This window comes from Elephas maximus, chromosome 5 (assembly GCF_024166365.1).
Source record: "Elephas maximus indicus isolate mEleMax1 chromosome 5, mEleMax1 primary haplotype, whole genome shotgun sequence".
Lineage (NCBI taxonomy): Eukaryota > Metazoa > Chordata > Mammalia > Proboscidea > Elephantidae > Elephas > Elephas maximus.
Window position 1 is genome coordinate 136,632,806 of NC_064823.1, and position 21,610 is coordinate 136,654,415.

At 41.5% G+C, this 21,610-nt stretch overlaps 1 protein-coding gene across 6 annotated transcripts in view; it reads right to left on the bottom strand.

Annotated features, from left to right (window-relative positions):
• RBPJ (recombination signal binding protein for immunoglobulin kappa J region) overlaps nt 1–21,610 on the bottom strand; it is a 277,336-nt gene that overhangs the window by 116,824 nt on the left and 138,902 nt on the right. Inside the window, exon 1 of one of the 6 annotated variants that reach the window (XM_049886408.1) lies at nt 2,661–2,767. The exons of 2 other annotated variants lie outside the window; for them this stretch is intronic. In XM_049886408.1, coding sequence (XP_049742365.1) covers nt 2,661–2,719 — 59 coding nt within the window. In that variant the 5' untranslated portion in view covers nt 2,720–2,767. Of the gene's footprint in view, nt 1–2,428; nt 2,501–2,660; nt 2,768–21,610 lie in introns of those variants that run through there. 3 more of the 6 variants (XM_049886407.1, XM_049886404.1, XM_049886405.1) reach the window with 3 other exon arrangements.

Sequence of the window (21,610 nt, forward strand, 5' to 3'; positions counted from 1 at the left end):
CCCCGCAGACTTATCTGCAATATGCATGAACAATAAGTTAAAAAATTTAACAATCAATACTCAGAATATAACTTTCCCAACCACTATTCAACCTGTATACTTCTAAATGTGCTATTCCGGATATAATTTAATAAAGGCACTTCTTATTTTGGTCATGAGATAAAGGTCTTACATCAAGAAACAGTATACGATTTAGAAACAGAATACACAAGTCTTAATTGAAAAAACTTTATAAGATGTTTGCGTGATCATTCTCACGTGTAGAAATCAAGGCAAATGCCTTACATTATTACATGATATTTACATTTTGCTTACAGTCAGAGTCAACAGTGTGTGCTCAAGATTTACCTTCAAAAGCCTGATGATGCACTATTTAAGGACAAATAAGGGAAACAAGTAGTAATTCCACTCATGGAACCCAAACCGCAAATTTTCACAAAACCTCATGTGTCAATCATGAAACTATGCTTTTTCCATTAATTAATTCAACTACTAATCCCAATCAAAGTCTTCAGACAAAAAATATGCTTTCTAATGTACCAATCAATATTTGCATATCAGATCTTGTAAATCTCCTATCAATAGCACTTTACGGGGGCTTTAGTTTACAAATGAAATCACTGCCTCAAAATGATTTTATGGTTACCACATCTTCTAAAAGTACTGACCAACTAGTGGGGGAGGAGGAAACTCTTAACCATTATATTCTGTGCAGTAATCCTGGTAAGTCTAACATTTCATAGTCCAAACACCAGAATAACTCAGGCCATTAAAATGCCACCGCCCCCACACACAACTCCATAACAACAACAATTTAGAACAATCTAATAGTATTTAGGAAGTGAATGTAACTGCCTTTAAGGTGACTTTATTTCAGGCTACTCCTTATGTATCTTTTAATCACATCTGATTTGACATAGTCCACAAAGACCGAAGAAGCATTATTCACCAGCTAGAAACTGCACTCTTAAGCGTTTTCCTCATTTCAACCCCAAAGGACAGGAGAGTTGTCACAAATCTACAGAGCAAAAGCAAACAAGTGTAATTTATATCTAATAATCAACAATAACAAAAAAAAAACTAAAATATGTGTATCAAATCAATTCCCAAGCAGAATGCCTCCCTTTTCCTTACAAAGGAGTTATTGGCAAAATAACTAGACTCTAGATCTAGATTCTAAAGAATACTGAAATTCTCCATCTCAACATTCACAAGTTTTAACATCAAAATTCACCTAACTCCTACTCGCACACCAAATGAATATACAATGTGGGTATCCGAAACGAGTCTCAAATAATATGTCTCCCTCTAAACGTACTACAATAGCCTTCGCCCAACCACAGGTAACCAGATGCAAAGCTACAGACAGCTGCCCTTGGCCCAGACCGTCAGAAACCAAGAGGTGGGGGCAACAACCACCAAGAGACCCTATCTTTTTCCAGGGCTACTGTTTCCAAGCAAAACAATCACGGGCCCAGAGGGACAGCGAAGAAAACTGGAGACGCCGTAACCCCAAGAGAAAGGGGTGCGGGGGAGAGGAGGGATGCCGAGAAAGAAACGAAATATCTTCGCGCATCATTCAGATCCACAAAAACAACAAACCGTAGGATTTGCACGTAGAAACACCAGATGGAGTCCCCGGGACTGAGACAGTTGAGGAGACAGACACCATGGGTAGCGGATAAATGACCGAAGGGGGGGGTGCCGAACGAAGAAAAGCAGCCACTGGATGGGGGAGACAAAGCCTATGGGGGTGATCAAGGACCAAACAGAAAGGCTGGAGAAGAAACGAATGAGAAAAACAATGGAAGAAAAATTAAAAGACAAAAATTTGCTACCTGGGCTGTGCCAGGTCACTGGGCTGCCGAGCAGAGGGGGGCAAAACAAAGGGGCACGAGAGGAAGGGCAGCGGAGGAGAGGAGATGGGAGAAGGGATGCGGGGCGCGACGGGTCAGACAAAGCGCCCAAGGCGGTGAAACAAAGAGCTGGGGGTAGAAAATCGCGGGGGGCAGCGAGTAAAGACAAAGCGCCCGGGACCGGAGCACCCGGCGGGCGAGGAGGCGACGGCGGCCGGGAGGAACAAAGCTGCGCGGGGCCGGGAGGCAGGGCCCGCGGGCGGCGCCAGCCGCACGGGCGGCGCGCGGCGGACACAGCGCCCGAGGGCCCCGCGCGCTCGGCAGCACTCACGCCCGCACCCGCCGGCCTCCCAGTCGCCGCCGCCCGCCCTCTCGCGCTGGAGCCCGAGCCACGGCGGCGCAGAGTGGACAGCGCACGGCCACACGCCGCCACCGCGCTCGGCGCACGCGACACCGCCCCCGCTGCCCCCCGACACCGAGCGCACCGCGGCCCCCGAACCCGCCGCCCGCCGCCGGCTGCGAGACGGCCGCAACTTTCCCCGTGCCCAGCGCTCAGATTCCCTCAGACTTACCCTGTCACAACAGGCGCCATCTTCCACAAACTCTCGCCAAAACTCCAACCCTCGCGAGATTCCCCCCGACGCCTTCCCTGGTCCCTCTCCCCCGCCCTTCCCTTTTTCCTCACTCCTCGAGTCCACCCAGCCCCCTCGCTCTTCTTCCCCTCGCAGCCGCCGCGAAGAGCCAGACGCCTCGCGCCGCCTGCCGAGTAGGGGATCCTGCTTGCTGCCGTCCCTGGAAACCTACCCAAGCGATGGAGCATGCGCAGGCGGCTGCCCCGCGGGCGAGCCCTCCGTGTGGTCCATGGGGAGCGCTCCGGTTATCCGGGTTTTGGGACGCACCCTGAGGGACGTACGTGGAGACTGAGGAAAACTGGAGGGGATTACAACTGGGACGGGGAATGGAGGGGTCAGGGGGCGGGGCCAAGGGGAAGGGAGGAGGGGTCCTGGGAAAATCTGCCGCGTTCCACAGGCCTAGATGAAACACCTCCTCAAATGGGTGTTTTCCAAGTAGCTTCCCGCTCACTCTGGGTTCCCAGCCTCTTTCATTCATTCAAACGTTCATTGGACGCCTCCTTTATGCTGGTCTCAGCGTTAGATGCTGGAGCTACTAAAACGCCTGGGCTTAGGGCGAGTGGCATACGAGGAACCTTCTTCATTCATTCGACACCCAGACTAATGGGAGACGAACGTTACAACATGGTCCGACCCTACAGAGCTCTGCACACGGAAAACTTTTGCAGTTGAGCCCTGTCGCCTTAGCTTCTTTCTCCTTGGGTGCGAAATGAGGCCAGGTCAAGGCCTCTGGCAAAGGCATCCACCTCACACGCACACGCCAGAATGTCGAGTAGTTTTCTCCAGAAGTGAAAACTATGATGGAATTGAGAGCCGCCACCACCCAGCCCGGCCAGAGGGCCGGCTCAAAGCTGGCTGCCGTCGGCGTGAGCAGCAGCCGTGAGTGACCCCAGGTCAATAGGGGGCCGACTCTGCACAGAGCACCGGGCCTCCCCGGGGCCTGGCACAGCCAAAGACCCCACCGCTGCCTGACACGTACTTCAAGGGGTTTAAATCCGGACGACTCCCCCTAAGCCAACTTGGCGGGTCTGGGCATTTAATAGAAAGGTGCAGGGCCTGGACCCCGCCCGCCCTCCCTGCCGCCCTCCTACCCCACCCTCGCCCTTTCCTTTCCTAGAGATTCCCAGATCCTGCTCTGCCTCCCGCAGGGAACCCCAAAACCCGGAGAACTGGAATCCTCCGGCCGAAACCTGCTGAAGGCGCTGCAGGATTGGCGCGGCACACGCGAGAGGCAGTGCGCATGTGCCCAATGCAGGCAGTTCAGTCTCACGCTACACCTCCTTCCCACCGCCTTCCACTACTCCGCTCAGACACAACACGGGCCGTGGGAAATTTCCTAAACCTCGCGAGAACGCGCCCTCTGTTGCCTATGCTTGAGCCCCAAATCTCGCGGAGCGCAGGCTGGACAGGTGTTTGTCTTTTGCCGCTCCGGGCGCTGTTCGTGCCGCGCGTGCCCGGGCGGCTGGCGGCGAGCGCAGGTGGGGTGGGAAGGGAGCGGCTCGCCGCGGAGGCGGGGCAGGTGGGCGCGTGGCAGGCCGCGCAGGGCGGAGAGCGGCTGGGTGGGAGGCCCGACGTCTCGCACACACTTGCAGGTTCCTTGACTCTGCATGCAATAAAGGGTGGGGGCATGGGGCCTCTTAGGGAAGAAGAGGAAACAAGGAGTTTAGGAACTGCTCTCGGTGCAGAGGGATAAGAGGTCAGACTACAGGGCAGGAGGAACCCCAGGCCGATCTCCCGGGGAGGTTTCCTGTCTCCTTTCACGAGTCTGGTACTTTCCTACAACGTGTTAGACACTGCGGTCCCCGCCTCCGGAGCTGACGGACAGCCCCCAGTGTCGGATTTGAGTCATACCTCTGAGTCACCTAGCCGGGCCTCCACTTCACTTGCATTAAAACAAGTCTGGATTCTCATCTACCCTGGGGCTTGTGAGTTAGGTAGAAAAAAATAAATACATGTTGCTCTCTGCGCTCTCTCATTGTTGCTTTGTATAGATTCTGCTTCCCATTCAAGGACACGATTTTTCTTTTTTTTTAGATCATCCCCTCCTCAATCTCTTCCTAGCCTTTTGAAATAGTCCCTATATATCAGTTTCTGTTCTTTTTTTTTCTTCCTCCCCACTAATATGACATAATTTTGGTTTTGCTTTCCTTCCCCTTTCCATGTTTTTTGTTGAAAGACTCATTCCATTTTAGGTATCCTTTCGTCAGATCCCTTAGTGACCACTGTTTTAAGTCCGTCCCTTTCTTTTGGATTTTTTATTTTGTTCAGTGAGTTCCTGATTGCGTTTCTCAGTCAGGCTCACTTCAGACTGGCCTTAGTATGGTTTCTGTACCAGCCTAGCCTAGCCTACCATTGTCCAGGAACTGGTGTCTTGCTGGGAACATATTGTTGGCCAGCAAATGTAGAATTGAATTTTGATTCCTGGAGGACAGTGAGCCCTCTAGCAGGAGCTCAAGTTCTGCTGGTTGTATAATGGTGTTATAGGAGAAAACACATAATAAAGTTGAGTAAAGTAAAAAGAAAGTTTTATTTGGCATATATTCAAAAAGGCAAAAGTGGGAAGTGGACAAGCATGCTGCCGGAGCTACTGTCTGCCCCAAACCAAGGAAATATAGAACAGACAAAGGTGGGAAAAGGGACAAGCATACTACCACAGCCATGTCTGCCCAAGTCCAAAGAACATTACAGAGTCGTTAGTATATATTAACACTATAAATGGACAAAACCATTGAAAGCTTCACCTTTTTACAGATTGGCTAGAAACTATGATCCGACATTTTGAATTGTCCCTCTCAACAATCATTGGTACAGGTTTCAGTAAAGACGGTAAGGAAGGTCTTCACTGGTCCAACAAATTTTCTCTTCACTAAATGCTAATAGAAAAAGATAAGAGTGGAACGTCTTTTGTGTTCTGGCTTAAGTGAAAGATTCCCTAGAAGATCTTTTCCAAGATTATCTGTTGTCTTTATACCTCAGGGTTCAGTTGATGTGTCCTTGTGAGTCCTTGTGGGCCCAGCTGCAGCTGGGTCACATTCTCTATGCTCAAGGATAGGGAATAATGACTCCAATATTATTTCCTAGATCAATGGGCAGGAAATTAAATTTTTGTTTGTGCTGTTTTCATGGTTGTTAGGGGTGTGTGTGTGTGTGTGTGTGTTGTACTTGCCTGTATCTTTTGATTACATAGGGTCTCTATGAGTCAGAATTGACAGCAATGGGTTTTTGTTATTATATATTTAACACAGAAGAAGAAAAAATACAAAAGAATTTAATATAATATCTCAAAGTAAGTCTGATTTGAAAGAGAATAGCTCAGGAGGAGGACAATGACCTTTGGGCACATATTCCTTGGAGCCTTCCTTTCATGAAGCCATTTCCATTTTGGTCTAGTCCAGGCCACTGATCTGTTTTGGAACCATGGCCATCTGAGAGCTTCAGCATCCTTGGAAAATAATGGTAACCGTAAGTCTAATCACAATTCCTTAGGGTAAAGTCTAATCAGAACTTCAACCTAAAACTCTGCTCTAAAACATGGTCAGTCTATAGTCTTCGCCCATCTCAGTAAATGCCAACTCCATCCTTCCACATACTTAAGCCAAGAAGCTTGGTATGTTCTTGTGTTTTTTTTTTTTTTTTTTTTCATACACCTAACCTCCAGTCTCACAGAAAATCATGCTGGTTCCATGTTCAAAATATAGGCACAACCCAAGCACTTTCCCACCTCCATGGCTACCAGCCTGGTCCAAGCCATCTCATTCTCACCTGAATTCAGGAAGTCTCCAAACTGCTCCCCTTTCTTCCATTCTTGCCTCCCCATAGCCTCTTCTCACAGAGTACTCAGAGTGGCCCTGTGCTCAGAAGGTTCCAATGCTTTCCTCATTTCACTAAGAGGTACTTCAAGATCTGGCCTGCTACCAAAAGCCCCTGACCTCTGACCTCACCTTCTCCTCTTCTCCCCCTTGCTCACTGAACTGTGACCCTGTGGCTTTCTTGCTGTTCTTGGGACACAGGAACACACTCTCAACTCTAGGCCTTTGCTCTTTCCAAAATGTTTGTCCCTCAGACACCTTATGGCTTATTCCCTCACTGCCTTTACTGCAAATGTCACCTTGTCTCAGTGAGACCTTCCCTGACCACCCTTCAAAAAAGTGACTCCCTGTACTCCACATCTTACCTATTCCATTATTTTTCGCATGGAATTTATAAACTAACACACCATATATCCTACTTGTGTATTGTGTTTACTGTCTTCTGCTATTGTGTAATCTTACTGAGGGCAGGGATTTTTATCTCTTTTGTTCAGTGTTCAAGCCTTGGCCACAAGAGCAATGCTAGGCATCATAGTAGGTACTCGGTATTTGTGGAATGAATTGGGTGTCTTCCCCTTTAGGGCAAAGTAGAAATGATTCCGAAGACTCACTAAGCCTTCTAACATTCAAGACAATATTGGGTATGACCACTGATAAGTGCCCCAGTACCAGCCTGCCTGAGGAGGGGGAAGAAGTCTACAGTACCACCTGTGTTAACTTGATGCAAAAATGAAAGTTCTTATCTACAGATTAGACCTGTAGAACAGTAGATGAGGCCACATTTACTTTAAGGGTTTCCTTTACTCTCCATCTTAGCACCTCAGGAAAGAAAACACTGTTGGCAGGATATATAAAAACAAGCATTCTTATAGGTTGCTAGCGAAGTGAAAATTGGTATAACGTTTATCGAAAGCATTTTGGCGAAATATATCACTACCTTCTAATCCTACAATTCTGTTTCTAGAAATTTATCCTACAAATACGCTCACATATGCAGCATCAAATGTGGTAGAAAATATTAGTAACCTTCTAAATGTCCATAAGGAGATGCCTTTTTTTTTTTTTTAATCATGATATATTCATAGAGTGGAATAGTATGTATCTATTAATAAGCAGAGGTTTTTTTAAGTGTATTTATGTGGAAGGCTCTCAAAGGTATACTAAATTTAAAAAGCAAGGTGCAAAACAGTGATAGATAAATGTACAGTTACTTGCTGTGTGTGTCTAAAATGGCTCTGGAAGGACTGACTAAGAACTGTAGTAGTGACTGTATTCCTATAAAGGACTCAGTGGCTGGAGGACAGAGATGAAGAGGTGTCTGTCTGCTGTCTTGGATCTTTTGAACTTTGTACCATGTGTGGGTATTGCCTATTTAGAATATAAATCATTAAAAAAAGGAGTGCGAGAAGAAAAAAAAAAAAAAAGAGACCAAATTGTTTCTTTTCTTCCACTTCCTAATAGAATTATTTTCTAATGAAAGGTAAGTAGATGGTCCACCATCTCAGTAAAATTAAGAACCACAGACCTGCTATCTTAGCACCATACCACAGTCTTTTGTTAACACTGCACTCATTGTCCATTCAAACAGCACGTTTTGAGTACCTGCCATAACGTGTCAGACATCATCTTTAGTGGTTTACAAAGTTGAGTAATGCAAAGATTATGACTTCAGGAGCCTCCCTGGCTAACAGAAGACCCATCCCACTTGTAGTGTAATTCCGTGCTGGGATAGAGATACGTGTTTAATGGCATTGGGGGTCCAATGGAAGAAGCACCTAACTCTTGCCTGATGCAGCCAGGAAGACTTCACAGAGATGACTTTTGAGCTGACTGTTGACAGAGTAGGAGTTCAGAAGAGAAGAAGAGGAGGAGGAAGCATGGCAAGCACAGGAAACAGCAATGTTCAGGCTGTGAGGTGTGAAAGTGCATCTTGTGTTTAGGGGAACTCCAGGTGGGGTTTTAGTGCATGTTGAAGAGGGGCAGGCATCCTAAACAGGATCACAAGGAAGACTTGGTAGAACTGTGATCCCCAGAAGTGAGTGTGCATCAGAATTGCCTAGGTCCCAACTCCCTGCATCTCTACAGGGGTACATCTGGGGTGAAGCCCAGGAACAGGTATTTGGAGCAGTCTGCTTAGGGATCCTGATACAAATTGTTCATGCACCACAATTTGAGAACCTCTGTTGTAGGAGATGGGTGCAACCTTTCTTCAGGGGTTTTAGTTTGAAAGCATACATTATGGCATATTTTACAGTTTCTTTCTTTAAATCAATAAATGAAACACTTTTAAAAATAAATGAAATATGTAAATATTAAAAGGGTTGAGTGTGGGAGCTCCTGAGAATGTATCAAATGCGTATGTGACAGAAGACATGGCCCGCAGACTCTCCGTTAACCCAGAACTAAAACCATTCCCAAAGCCATCTCCTCAAAGAATAGACTGGACTATAAGACATAAAATGATACTCGCGAAGAGTGTGCTTCTTAGTTCAAGTAGACACACAAGACTTAATAGGCAGCTGTTGTCCAGGTGAGATGAGAAGGCAGAAAGGGTCAGTAGCGGGTTGAATGGACACGTGAAATCCAGGGTGAAAAGGAGGAATGTGCGATCATATTATAAGGATAGCAACTAGGGTCACATAACATTGTGTGTATAAGTTTTTGCATGAGAAACTAACTTGAGCTGTAAACTTTCACCTAAAGCATAACCAAAAAAAAAGGGGGGGGGGGTCATGTGAAGCACTTAGACTCAATCAGCTAAGCATGCCCACGAGGGGGTCATTGTATTTTGCTGTGTTGTTTTAAACACAGTGATACATTTTAACGTTACTTTTATTCTAAGTTACATTACCTCATAAGAAAGAGGCACACGAAAACATGGAGAATTTTAGTAGATGCCCTCATGTTGATATTGCAATGAAAGACACAAGCTATCTAGAGCCACATTGCCTCGGTTCAGACTGTGGGACCTTAGGAAGGTTATTCAACCTGTCAGTACTTCAGTTTCATTACCCATAAAATGAAGATAACAAATAATACGTAATTCATGGGGCTATTGTGAGGATTAAAGACAAAAATTGCCATAGAGTCAGTTTTGACTCGTGGCTTCCCCATTTGTTATAGAGGAGAACTGCTACATAGGGCTTTCTTGGCTGCAATCTTTAGGAAAGCAGATTGCTAAGCCTTTCTTCTGTGACACCGCTGGGTGGGTTCAAATCACCAACCTTCAAGTTAGTGGACAAGCGCAAACCATTTGCGCCACCAGGGACCGTATTGTGAGGATTAGAAGAGTTTATTATGTCAAAGCACATAATGTTTGCTATACTAGTGTTGGTTTTTATTGTTATTATTATTCAACAAATCTGTAAGTTGCACTGACCTAATCAAAATTCTTGTAGAACATGCCAAAATGTCTCTAACATTTCAAAAATCAGTGTGAAAAAGACCAAATATAGTGATGATTTTATCCAGATTGGTGTTAACTCACTCCTTTATCATATTAAAAAAACCACTGCTGTCGAGTCAATTCCGACTCACAGGGACCCTATAGGACAGAGTAGAACTGCCCCATAGAGTTTCCAAGGAATGCCTGGAGGATTTGAACTGCCGACTTCTTGGTTAGCAGCGGTAGCACTTAACCACTACACCACCAGGGTTTCCAATACCACTGTCATAATAATGCTACTGTCAAAAACGACAATAGCATTATTATTATTTAATCTCCAAGAGGTTCACATGTTCATAGAGGTTGGGAAAGCTGTTGTGGATGGCTGTCGAGAGCCTGTGACGAATGAGAAGCAGGTTTGACGCAATCAGGTAATGGTGAAGTGGCTCTGCTGGTGCCACCCTGATAACCCATGTTAGAGACTAGGAGCCTCTTACTCTGCAGATGTTTAATTCATAGCTTTTCCGTCATCTTTATGCCTCCCTTGCATTTGTAATATAATCCCTATCATTTTCTACTGTGTGTTAATCAAGGTTAATAAAACATATAGGAGATTGAAAGAGTGTCTAGAAGGTTTCCACTAGACTATACAATTCTATAAGGAAAATAAGCTCTAACTCCAGGATTGAAAAAAAATAGAACTCTGACAATGAGTCACAGAGGGCGCTTAAGGAGAACTTGAGAAACAAAAATAAATATTCATCCTTTCCTCTCCCATTGTGTTTGATTTTCACAGGATTCTGTGACTTTTGTGTGTGTGTGTGCGCAGGCTGGAGTTAAGCTTTGCTTAGCTTAGCTTGCTAACGTGTGGGGCAGTTCAAGAAGGTGAAGCAAGAAAAAATGTGCCGTTTGCCTTAGTGATGTGAAGGGAATCAAATGCATATTCGGTGAGAAGAACGTGTACAAATCTAGTAATTTGTCAGAAGTTTTCATAGTGAATGCAAATGGAAGAAAATGCTTCCATGTGCAATTGATATATTTTGTTCTTTTTATAACATAAACAAGATAAAACCAGTTAACACTATCTGTGCAAGAAATGACAACACCATAAACCAAAAAAAAAAAAAAATACCAAACCCGGTGCTGTCCAGTCGATTCTGACTCACAGCAACCCTATAGGACAGAGTAGAACTGCCCCATGGAGTTTCCAAGGAACGCCTGGCGGGTTTGAACTGCTGACCCTTTGGTTAGCAGCCATAGCACTTAACCACTAAGCCACCAGGGTTTCTGACAACACCATATGAATCATAAAATCCAGTTGTCTGTATAGAAAAGAATATATTTAAATTTTTATTTCCTAAACTTTCCCCTTTGTCAGAGGTTTTTTTGTTCTGTTTAAACCAATGTGGAGCACCATAGTTTTAAAAAAAAAGCTGGGACCACCAATGACTGCCCTGACAGGGAACAAAACAGAGAATTCCTGATGGAGCAGGAGAAAAGTGGGATACAGACCTCAGATTCTAGTAAAAAGACCAGACTTAATGGTCTGAATGAGACCGGAGCAACCCCAAAGGTCATGGTCCCTGGACTCTCTGTTAGCCCAAAACTAAAACCATTCTCAAAGCCAACTCTTCAAAGATTAGTCTGGACTATAAGACATAAAATGATACTGGTGAGGAATGTGCTTCTTAGCTCAAGTAGACACATGAAGAGTATGTGGGTAGCTTCTGTCTGGAGGCAAGATGAGAAGGGAGAGCAAGACAGGAGCTGGTTGAATGGACACAGAAAATACAGGGTGGAGAGAAGGAGTGTGCTGTCACATTGTAGGGAGAGCAACTAGGGTCACAAAACAATGTGTGCATATGTTTATGTCTGAGAAACTGACTTGAATCGTAAACTTTCACTTAAAGCACAATTAAAAATAAAAGCTGCAGAATGAAGGACATAGCATTGGACCATTGACTCCTACCTTTATCACTAACCAGCTGGCTAACTTTGGGCAAGTTAAGCTTTCCTCATTGTAAATGGGGAATATAGAATCTATTGCATAGATAGAATCTTATTTTGAGAGTTAAATGAGATTATTACATGAAATTACTGGGTACATGGCAGGCACTCACCTTCATTTTCCCTTTCCATTAGATGGACTAATACCATCTACCTTACGGGCTTATTGCAAGGGTCAAATTAGATTATTATGTGGGCAATTAAATGGAAAGAATTATCTTTAAATTATCTTCAAATTTATCTTTTAATATTGGTTGGCACATTTATTTTTTTGAATTTGACTGTGTTTGTATAGCAAAATATCCCTATACTTTCTCCTCCATTCTTTGTTATTGTTAACTTTGTGCACAAATAGCCTTTATCATCTTTCAAAGAAAGCTTTACCAGAAAGGTTTCATTCTTTGTATCTGTGTTGCTTTGTGCCATAGATAGTGTAATGATAAGCATTAACATGTAGTTATGACCTTTGTGGCTAGCACTCTTGCCCAAAATAGAAAAAGACTAAGGACTAAGAAAATCAACTTTGGAACCAGTCTGTTCAAGCACTGACAAATACTGAGAGACATTGAACAATTCCCTTCTTGTGAAATATCTAACTCTGCCAAAGCCAGCTGACTAAACTTTAATGCCCTTGAACATCATAATCAAAGTTCCACATTATCACGTTTAGTAATTACCATTATGTTCATATGTTAATATTTTTAATTTTCATTAAATTTGTAATTGTCATTATATAAACAGGTGGGAATTAAAATAAGGTTCTTGTGAAATTAACGCTGGGGAAAAAGTATCTTTCTAAGATATTTCTACTTAAGCTATTAGTAAACATTAAGTACAGACTTAACTTTATGCAATGGATATGTCTGAAAAGTTTCATGTCAATTTCATAATGCTATATTTACTTTTTTTAATGCAATAGAGAGACTTTCTATCTAAAAGTCCTTAAAGACTTTGTGTTAGACATTATAACTACTATTATCCTGTATGTAGTTTTTTGCTATTTAACTTGTTGTTTAACTATAGTCTATCATGGTTAGTATCCTGTGGAAGGTAAAATAAATTATATTAAGGTGTTATGAATGCCCCACTAGTGGAAAAAAACATTTCTCAAGATCTTAACTACAAATCACCTCCCATCTAAGTACCCTGGAGAGACTTGAAAATTTACGCATGCTTGTTTTTTCCTTCCAACTTTCCAAACACTTGGCCTAAATTCTACCCTCAGAATTGCTTTTGACTTCAGTAAGCGTTATAAACTATGGTCTGGGAGAAGCATTTGGCTCCTACTTTTCAAGTCTAAAGTTCTCCAGAAATGTTCTTATGAAATCCCAATCTGATTTTCATCACACAGCTTTACCTACATAGCATCATATTTTCCTTCACCAGCAAACACTAAGTATTTTATTTTTAACTAGCACAGCTATATCTGTATTTGCATGGTACTTTCCAAGTTTCCAAAATAGGCAGCAAATCTCAGAATCTAGGCAGAAAAAAAGTACTTAAACACTGAAAGATAACTTCTGAAAAACAGTTTACATACAGAAGTATTTGGGTTTATGAAGTGTGTTTTTGAAAAGTTGTAGATCAATCTAACATGCACTAAAACAACTTTCTATTTAAAGGTATGCCGTTATATATAATTTGTGAAGTCATAATAAATCTGATTCTCAGCCTACACTGTCCCAAACCTTCTCCCAGACATCATCTCAGTCAATCTTTAGGATAATGCCTCTGGTAGGTACATTTGTCCTTGAAGTTTATGGATGAGGCTCAGAGAAGTCAAATGGCTTGTATATGTCATTTTCCCATAAGTGGGTGATTCTCATATTTATGGTTGTCCATGAGTTCATTCTTTCTTTCTTTCTTTTTTGCCATGGAAATTTAAATCACTTTTACTCTTACAACCTGACAGCATATTTTGTATCAAGTACTTAGAGTTTCAGATTATAAATTTACTGAATTATTTTCAAAAGTATAAATGCTAGGAAATGTAAAAATATTTATTTTTAAATAACTGTAAATCAGCAATATAAACTAGTAACAGTGAGTGACTAAAGACAGGTAGCCAAGGCAAGGGGAAGAAACAATACACTTTTGGATTTTTTGACATGTATATTATTTTTAAAAAGATAAGTTACCAGACAAAGACATCACAAGAAAAGAAAACTGCAGACTAATGCCTCTTATAAATTAACCAAAAACCGGTTGCCTTTGAGTGATTCCAACTCATAGCGACCCCTTAGGACAGAGCAGGACTGCCCCATAGGGTTTCCAAGGAGTGGCTAATGGATTCGAACTGCCGACCTATTGTTCAGCAGCCAAACTATTGTTTAGCAGCTGTAGCTCTTAACCACTACGCCAGCAGGGTTTCTAAATACAGACACAAAAATCCCCAATAAAATACTAGTAAATACACGACAAATTAGGAATAAAAGGGATTTCCTCAGCCTGATGAAAGGTATCTACAAAATAACTCACATATAACATCGTGTTTAAAGGTAGAAGACTTGAATTCTTTTCCCCTGACATCAGAAATAAGATGAAGATTTCCACCCTCACCACTTCTGTTCAACACTGTACTGGAGGTTCTAGCCAGGGCAAGTAGGCAAGAAAACTAAATAAAAGTCATGGCAAGGAGAGGTAAAACTGCCTGTATTTGGAGATGACATGATCTTATATACAGAAAATCCTAAGGAACACACACACACACACACACACACACAGGACTACCAGGAATAATAAATAGTTTCAGCAGTGTTGCAGGTTACAAGATAAATATGCAAAAATCCATTGTATTTCTATACACTCACAATGAATGAGCAGAAAAGTAAATTAACAAAACAGCAGTCAAAATAAAGCAGCAGCTGTTGATACTATGTAGGTACATCTAAGCACCTGAAGGGATTAGTTTTCTTGGCTCAAAGATTTACAGTCATGGTTTTGTGGGTCTACCCAGTCAATTGGCCTAATGTCTTTAGAGTTTCTGTTCTATTGCCTAGTTCAGTAAGTAGTGTATGGAGTCTGAAAAGCTTGCAAATGACCACCTAAGACACAAGGATTGGTTTTCTATTCACCCGGAGCAACAGAGGAAAAAGTAGGCCCAGGAATCAGAGAAGGAAATTGTCTGAAGGTCTATATCCATCCATGAACTACTGTCCCCTTTGCCCCAAGACCAGAAAAAAACAGATGTTGCCTCGTCACCATTACTGAATGTTTTGGTTGAGGAGCTGGATCCTGATCAAAAGGAGTAAAACTGTGGAACAGAACTTCATAGTTTCATGGAAACCAGATTTACTCCATCCACTGAGACCAAGTGAAACCCTGAATCTATTGCCTGGAAATAATTTTCAAACCTTGAACTGAAACTATTCCATGAAGTCATTTTTTAACTAAAAAACAATTTAGCTCAATTAACAAAGAATGTTTGCCTTCACCATTGTACTCTTTTAAAGAATTATCTATATGAGATCAAATTGACAGCAGTAACCCCAAAACACAGATGAGAACAGCCAAAACAATATTGAAAAAAGAACAAAGTTGGAGGACTTACACTTCCCCATTTCAAAATTTATTATAAAGCTACAGTAATCAAGACATGAGGACAGACATAGAGATCAATGGAATAGAATTGAGAGTCCAGAAGTAAACCCTCACATTTACGGTCCAAAAAAACATTGGGGTAGATCTTTGTGAAGCTGGATTGGGCAACGATTTCTTAGTAAGGACACCAAACGCACAAGCAACGAAAGAAAAGAAAAAAAGAGATACATTAGACTTCATCAAAATTAAAAATTTTTCTACTTCAAAGGACACTATCAAGAAAGTAAAAAGATAACCCACAGAATAGAAGAAAATATTTGCAAATTATGTATACAAATAATAAGGGTCTAGACTCCAGGATATATATATATATAAAAAGTCTTACAACTGAATAATTAAAAAAGCCTAATAACCCAATTAAAAAAAAAAGATGAAATAAGATAAACAGACATTTCTCTAGAAAAGATATACAAATGGCCAATAAGCAAATGTAAGAAAAAAATACTCAACATCGTTATCCATTAAGGAAATGCAAATCAAAATCACAAGGAAAGCTATAATAAAAAACACAATAACAAGCACTGAAAAGGATGTGGAGAAATTAAAACTCTCATACTTAAGTAAAAGTGGCATATCCATGCAATGGAATATTTTTTGGCCATAAAAAGGAATGAAGTACTGATACATGCTACATCATGAATAAACTTTAAAAACATTATCCTAAGTGATGGGAGTTGCAGAGGCCCCATGTTGTAAGATTCCACTTATATAAAATACCCAGAACAGGCAAATCTCTACAGACAGAAAGTAGATTAGTGGTTGCCTAGAGCTAGGGGGCTGGGGAGTAGAGCTCATAGCAATTACTAAGGAACTTCAGGAAAGCCACACGATGCAGGGGCATCAGATCTTAGTTCTTACCAACTGGGTAAACTTGGGCAGAAGGCAGTAGTGGTTCAGGGGTAGAATTCTCACCTTCAATGTGGGAGACCTAGGTTCAACTCCTGAGCAATGCACCTTAAGCACAGCCAGCCACCACCCATCTGTCAATGGAGGCTTGCTTGTTGCTATGATGCTGAGAAGTTTCTGTAGAGCTTCCAGACTAAGATAGACTAGGAAGAAAGGCCTGGCAATCTACTTCCAAAAATCAGCCAATGAAAATTCACAGGTCCTAGCCTGTTGTGCATGGAGTTTCCATGACTCCACGGCAGCTCGCAACAACCTTGGGCATGTTTCTTAACTTCTGGGATCCTTAGTTTCCTCCTTTTCAAAAAGAGGGTATTAATGTCACTTCATATATTTGTGGAGCCCTGGTGGCGCAGTGGTTAAGAGCTATGAGCTACCGCTGCTAACCAAAAGGTCAGCAGTTCCAATCTACGAGCCGCTCCTTGGAATCCCTGTGGGGCAATTCTACTTTTTCCTGTAGGGTTGCTGAGTCGGAATTGACTCAATGGCAATGGGTTAGTGCTTGGAGATGAGCTCCTTAGGTTGGAAGGTAGTCAAAATATACAATGGCTGCAACAATGAACTTGAGCATACCAACCATAGTGAATATGGTGCAGGACCAGGCAACTTTTTATTCTCTAGTACATAGGATCACCATGAGTTAGCGCTAACTAGGGGGCAACTAACAACAAGAGGAAATAATGATACAAGCTATAAAAAAAATTCAACAGAGCATGGTGGGTTGGAGGGGAAGGGAGAGGCCAACTTCACTCAGGTCAATTGCCCTCTTAACAGAAATTTCCTTTTCGTTGTACCTAAACTGCCCAAAGTACTTTATTCTGTGTTTCTTGAAGAAAGATTTTCAAGCAATACAAGTGAAAAGCAGCAACATTTATGATTTTAAGTTCACTACGTAGGTATCTGCAGACCGTGGTGGCGTAGTGGTTAAGAGCTATGGCAGTTAACCAAGAGGTCAGCAATTCGAATCCACCAAGCATTCCTTGGAAACCATATGGGGCTGTTCTACTCTGCCCTATAGGTTGGTGAGTCGGAATTGACTCGTCGGCAGTGGGTTTGGTTTGGTTTTTGTTTTACGTAGGTGTCTGAAACCCTGGCGGCATAGTGGTTAAGAAGTTGTGGGCTAACCAAAAGGTCAGCAGTATGTACCCACCAGGCACTCCTTGGAAACTCTATGGGGCAGTTCTACTCTGTTTTATGGGGTCACTATGAGTCGAACTCCATGGCAGTGGGTTTAGTTTGGTTTTATGTAGATATCAAAGTCTTTCTGAAGCATAGACCTGATACCAAACCCATTGCCACGGATTCCATTCCTACCCATTGTGACCCTATAGGACAGAGTAGAATTGCCCCATAGGGTTTCCAAGGCTGTAATCTTCACAGAAACAGACTGCCACATCTTTCTCCTGCAGAGCGGCTTCTAGAATCGCCCACCTTTGGGTTAGCAGCCGAGTTTTTTAACACGAGCTACCAGTACTCCTAAAACCTAACCAAACCAAACTCATTGCCTTCCAGTCCATTTTGACAACTACGCCCAAAACGGAGTCGCTTGTGCTGAGCCCCAAGTCAGCAAACCAAAACCTAAGTTTCTATTTCATGTAAATACCTCCCTCTCCCAGAAGTGGAAATCCAAGTCCATCAACTCTACAGAAATGGAAACCTAAGCTAGCCAATCAGGACTTGGTTGACCATTTAATTAACTTGGTTCAAAAATTTTCCTTGTTCCCCAAATAAGGAGAGAAAATACTTGCCAGACAATTCAAAATTCTCCACTGTATCTGCCTTGTTTCTTGTTCATCTGCCCTTATAAAAATACAAAAAAGCCTCTCCACCCATACCGCACTTCAGAACTCTTGTCTGACTTTCAGACTAAACGTTCCCCGGTTCACGAACTTAAAAATGAAGTTAATAAATTCATATCCAAATTTAATATGCTGAAAATTTCGTTTTTAACAGACTTGAATATTTCTACCTTTCTTTGGTAAAGTCTGTGTGGGAAGTGGAAAGTGATGAGCATTCAAATTGGGAGTGCTAATAATAAACAGGCAATATCTCACACCACCTTTTGAGGTGTATAATCCCCTCCACCATCACCCACCCACACACAGCAATGTGAGCTGGGCATTTTTATCCCTATTTTATAGGTGAAGGAAACCCTGGTGGTAATAGTGGTTAAGAGCTACAGCTGCTAACCAGAAGGTCAGCAGGTCGAATCCACCAGGTGCTTCTTGGAAACCCTACAGGGCAGTTCTACTCTGTCTTCTAGGGTCGCTATGAATCAGAACCGGCTGGACTGCAACGGGTTTGGTTTTGGTTTTATAGGTGAAGGAAGTGAGGCTGCCAAAAAGTTCGAGTGATTTGCTTAAGGACACCCAGGTCAGAAGTGGACAAACCTGATTTGAAGCCACCCTTCTGCTTTGAATCAAGAAGTCTTTTATACCAGTTAACCGGCCGTTTTACACTATTCCTGCTCTTCAAAAAACCTTGTTTCTTCATTAAGAGGTTTTTTTTAATTTTTTTTTTTTTACTGTGAAAGAAATTGGGGTACGTTGAGGAGGTTTGGCATAAATGTTTCAAGATCTTTAAAAATCACAATATAATTACTTAACTTTCCCCTTCATTTTGCCTGTGAAGTCACATTTTATCAAAGCCAATATTCAGAGGTAATTATCTGTTTGAAATGACAGGGATGACTAAATTATTTTAAAAGCAGTCTTATCTATCTTTTCTGAGAACTAGATTGTTGTTGGCCAGAAAAATACGATTCCTGTTTGTGTGTTATAAACTTAGTATAAATTGTATGCAGAGAATCTTATGCCTTTGTTCCTCCCAGTGAAATGATACCTTTTCATGATGATTAAAAGCAAAACAGCCTAAAATGTTATATGGTTATATATATGCTACACAAAAATTTCTCAGAATGGTGTATTAAAACCAGAACTGAAACATGACAGTGGTGGTAAATTTACTTACATTCAATTATTTATGGGCAGAAAAATCTTAGATACCAAAGGTGCTTGCAGCTCTATACCGTATGTTAACAATGATATTAAAATTAGCATGGCATTTAGGGTGAACCCTTTTGATAACGATCTTCTTCTAACATTCTTTTCAGGGGGTTTAGGTAAGTTCATGAATTAGTAGACCCCTTGAAGTTCACTGAGGTGTTAAATGAGAAATATATAAGATATTATCATATTAAAGTTTGCTAAGGAAAATTATTTTGAAATATGCCTGATTTCCAACTTCTTGGTTGATGCTGCGTTCCTCTCCCCTGTCCCCAAGTCTTTTATCTTTGAAGTATAAAGTTCTCATTTCCCTCATTACTTTTTTGGAGTTCTCCTCGTTCATTTTTTTTTTGTAAACGTGATATTTCTGTAGTGCAAGTTGCATATCTTAAGAAACTAATACAGTTTTAGCTGATACACCTTTTCCTTATAGAAGACCAGATTTTAATTTCCTCTAAAACAGTTGGTCTTAATCCTACTTAAATTAGTTTTGTGGATTGGTTTATTCTTTAAGACGCATTTTAGGATACTAATTTGCTTTTCAATAACTCTGCTGGTCTCCCTGCCTTTAGAATTTGCGTTTGCCTGACTTGATGAAGTGATTTTGTCCCTTATTGTCTTCTCCACCCACCCCCTACCCTCAATCAGCCTGCACTGTTAATAATAGCAAACTAATGTGTTAAGGAACAGGCTTGTCAAGCACACTGCTTTGAACTTGAGTTTTATAGGAATTTAGAAGCCAGAATGTTTCCTCAAATTATGGTTACAATGAACAAACATTAGTTATTAAGAAGATCCTTTTAAAATCTCGTCTTCCTCTTCATTTACTGTAAAGGGCTTAGATTTCTTCTGCAGGCACACAACTAATGTGGAATCCAGCTTTGCACGTCTTGTGCAAATCCTCTGTAGGGTTTGTAAAACTGCAACCCATAATCCCCTCTTGAAAAAGCACACTGATTATTTGTGCTTATGCTAGTTCAAATATTACAATAGTTTCTGGATTTTTGCCACATTCCTCTCTAGATAGTCATTTGGGAGACTTTGTTTCTAATGTGTATCTTGAATGAAATTTTAAAATTCTAAGACCACAGGATGTAGGATTCAATTGTGGGTTAAACTTAATTTTGCATTTTGTTTCAAAGAAACCCTACTTAGATTAAGACAATAGCAAACATTAAAGAGAAAATGAGAGAAGATATGTTTTTTCCAAGGATTAGTGTTTGAAAGACTATGAGAGAAAGCTTGCTGTTTCCAAGGATTAGGGAATGTTTTCAAAATGGCCTATAGCATTCATTTGGTTTGGGTGAATTAGAACATTGAGTTGTTTTATACGAATCAAGAGAAACATTTCCTTGGTGAGAATCAAGAGAAACATTTCCTTGGTGATCATGCTAATTGTGATTTTAAAACCAGAGACAAAACCCTGAAATTAAATAGCAGTTTCCTCCTCTGCCCCTGCACCCACGACCAAAAAAAAAAAACCCAATGGTTAAGTTCATAGGGATAAACAGTACAATAGCAAATTGTTTCTTTATATTTTAGGCAGCATTAAAAATATAAAAGCTCCCCTGGGACGCTTTTCCTTTAATAAGTTCAGTTTTCTCCCCCATGTTATTTGTTTATTTTAGAAGCAGATGCTCCTTAAAGGGCCAAAATAGGGGCTTTGTTTGTTTGTTTTAATGTAAATTTAGGCTTCTGGCATCTGATTACAACTTCAGGAAGTTTTGTAACTTTACAAATGATAAACTTAATAAACGAGTGTATTTCGCTTTAGTTGGGTTTTGCTCTGGCTATTTAGCTCATTGCCACTTAAATATATTCTTTTTCATCCTGCACTGCTTATAAAAATGATAACAGACAGTGAACACAATACGCAACACATGCAAGGAAAGGCCAGCATCATCTATCAACAGTCTCATTCACTGTAAACTGATGGATTTCTCCTCAAGATATTTCAGTTTACATTCTCTCTGTAAATCACATGCGCACACGCACACACACCAGTACTTTCTATGATATAACTTTTCTGGAATTCCATAAACACAGGATTTGCAACACGAGTTAACCACTTGAAAATAAGCAGACAGTTGCCCACAGAACACATCTTACATTTGGGCGTCTGTGTATGCCAAGAGAGTGATCCCTCTGAGTCTCTGCCTGAATAATAACAGCATCTTGAAAGCACCACTGCTATTTAAAATGGGTGCTGCTTGTTAACAGCATGTAGAATGAATTATGGCCTCTGTATTAAGCTCACTATTGTTGACCTTGATCTTCAGGGAGGCTGTGGTAGGTAAAAAGTAGCCAATTGAAAATGTAAAGCTCTGTATTTGGCACAAAGGAAAATATTCTACTTAGAAAAAAAAATAGAATATGAGTGTTAAAATATAATCATTTGTTATTCATCAAGCTA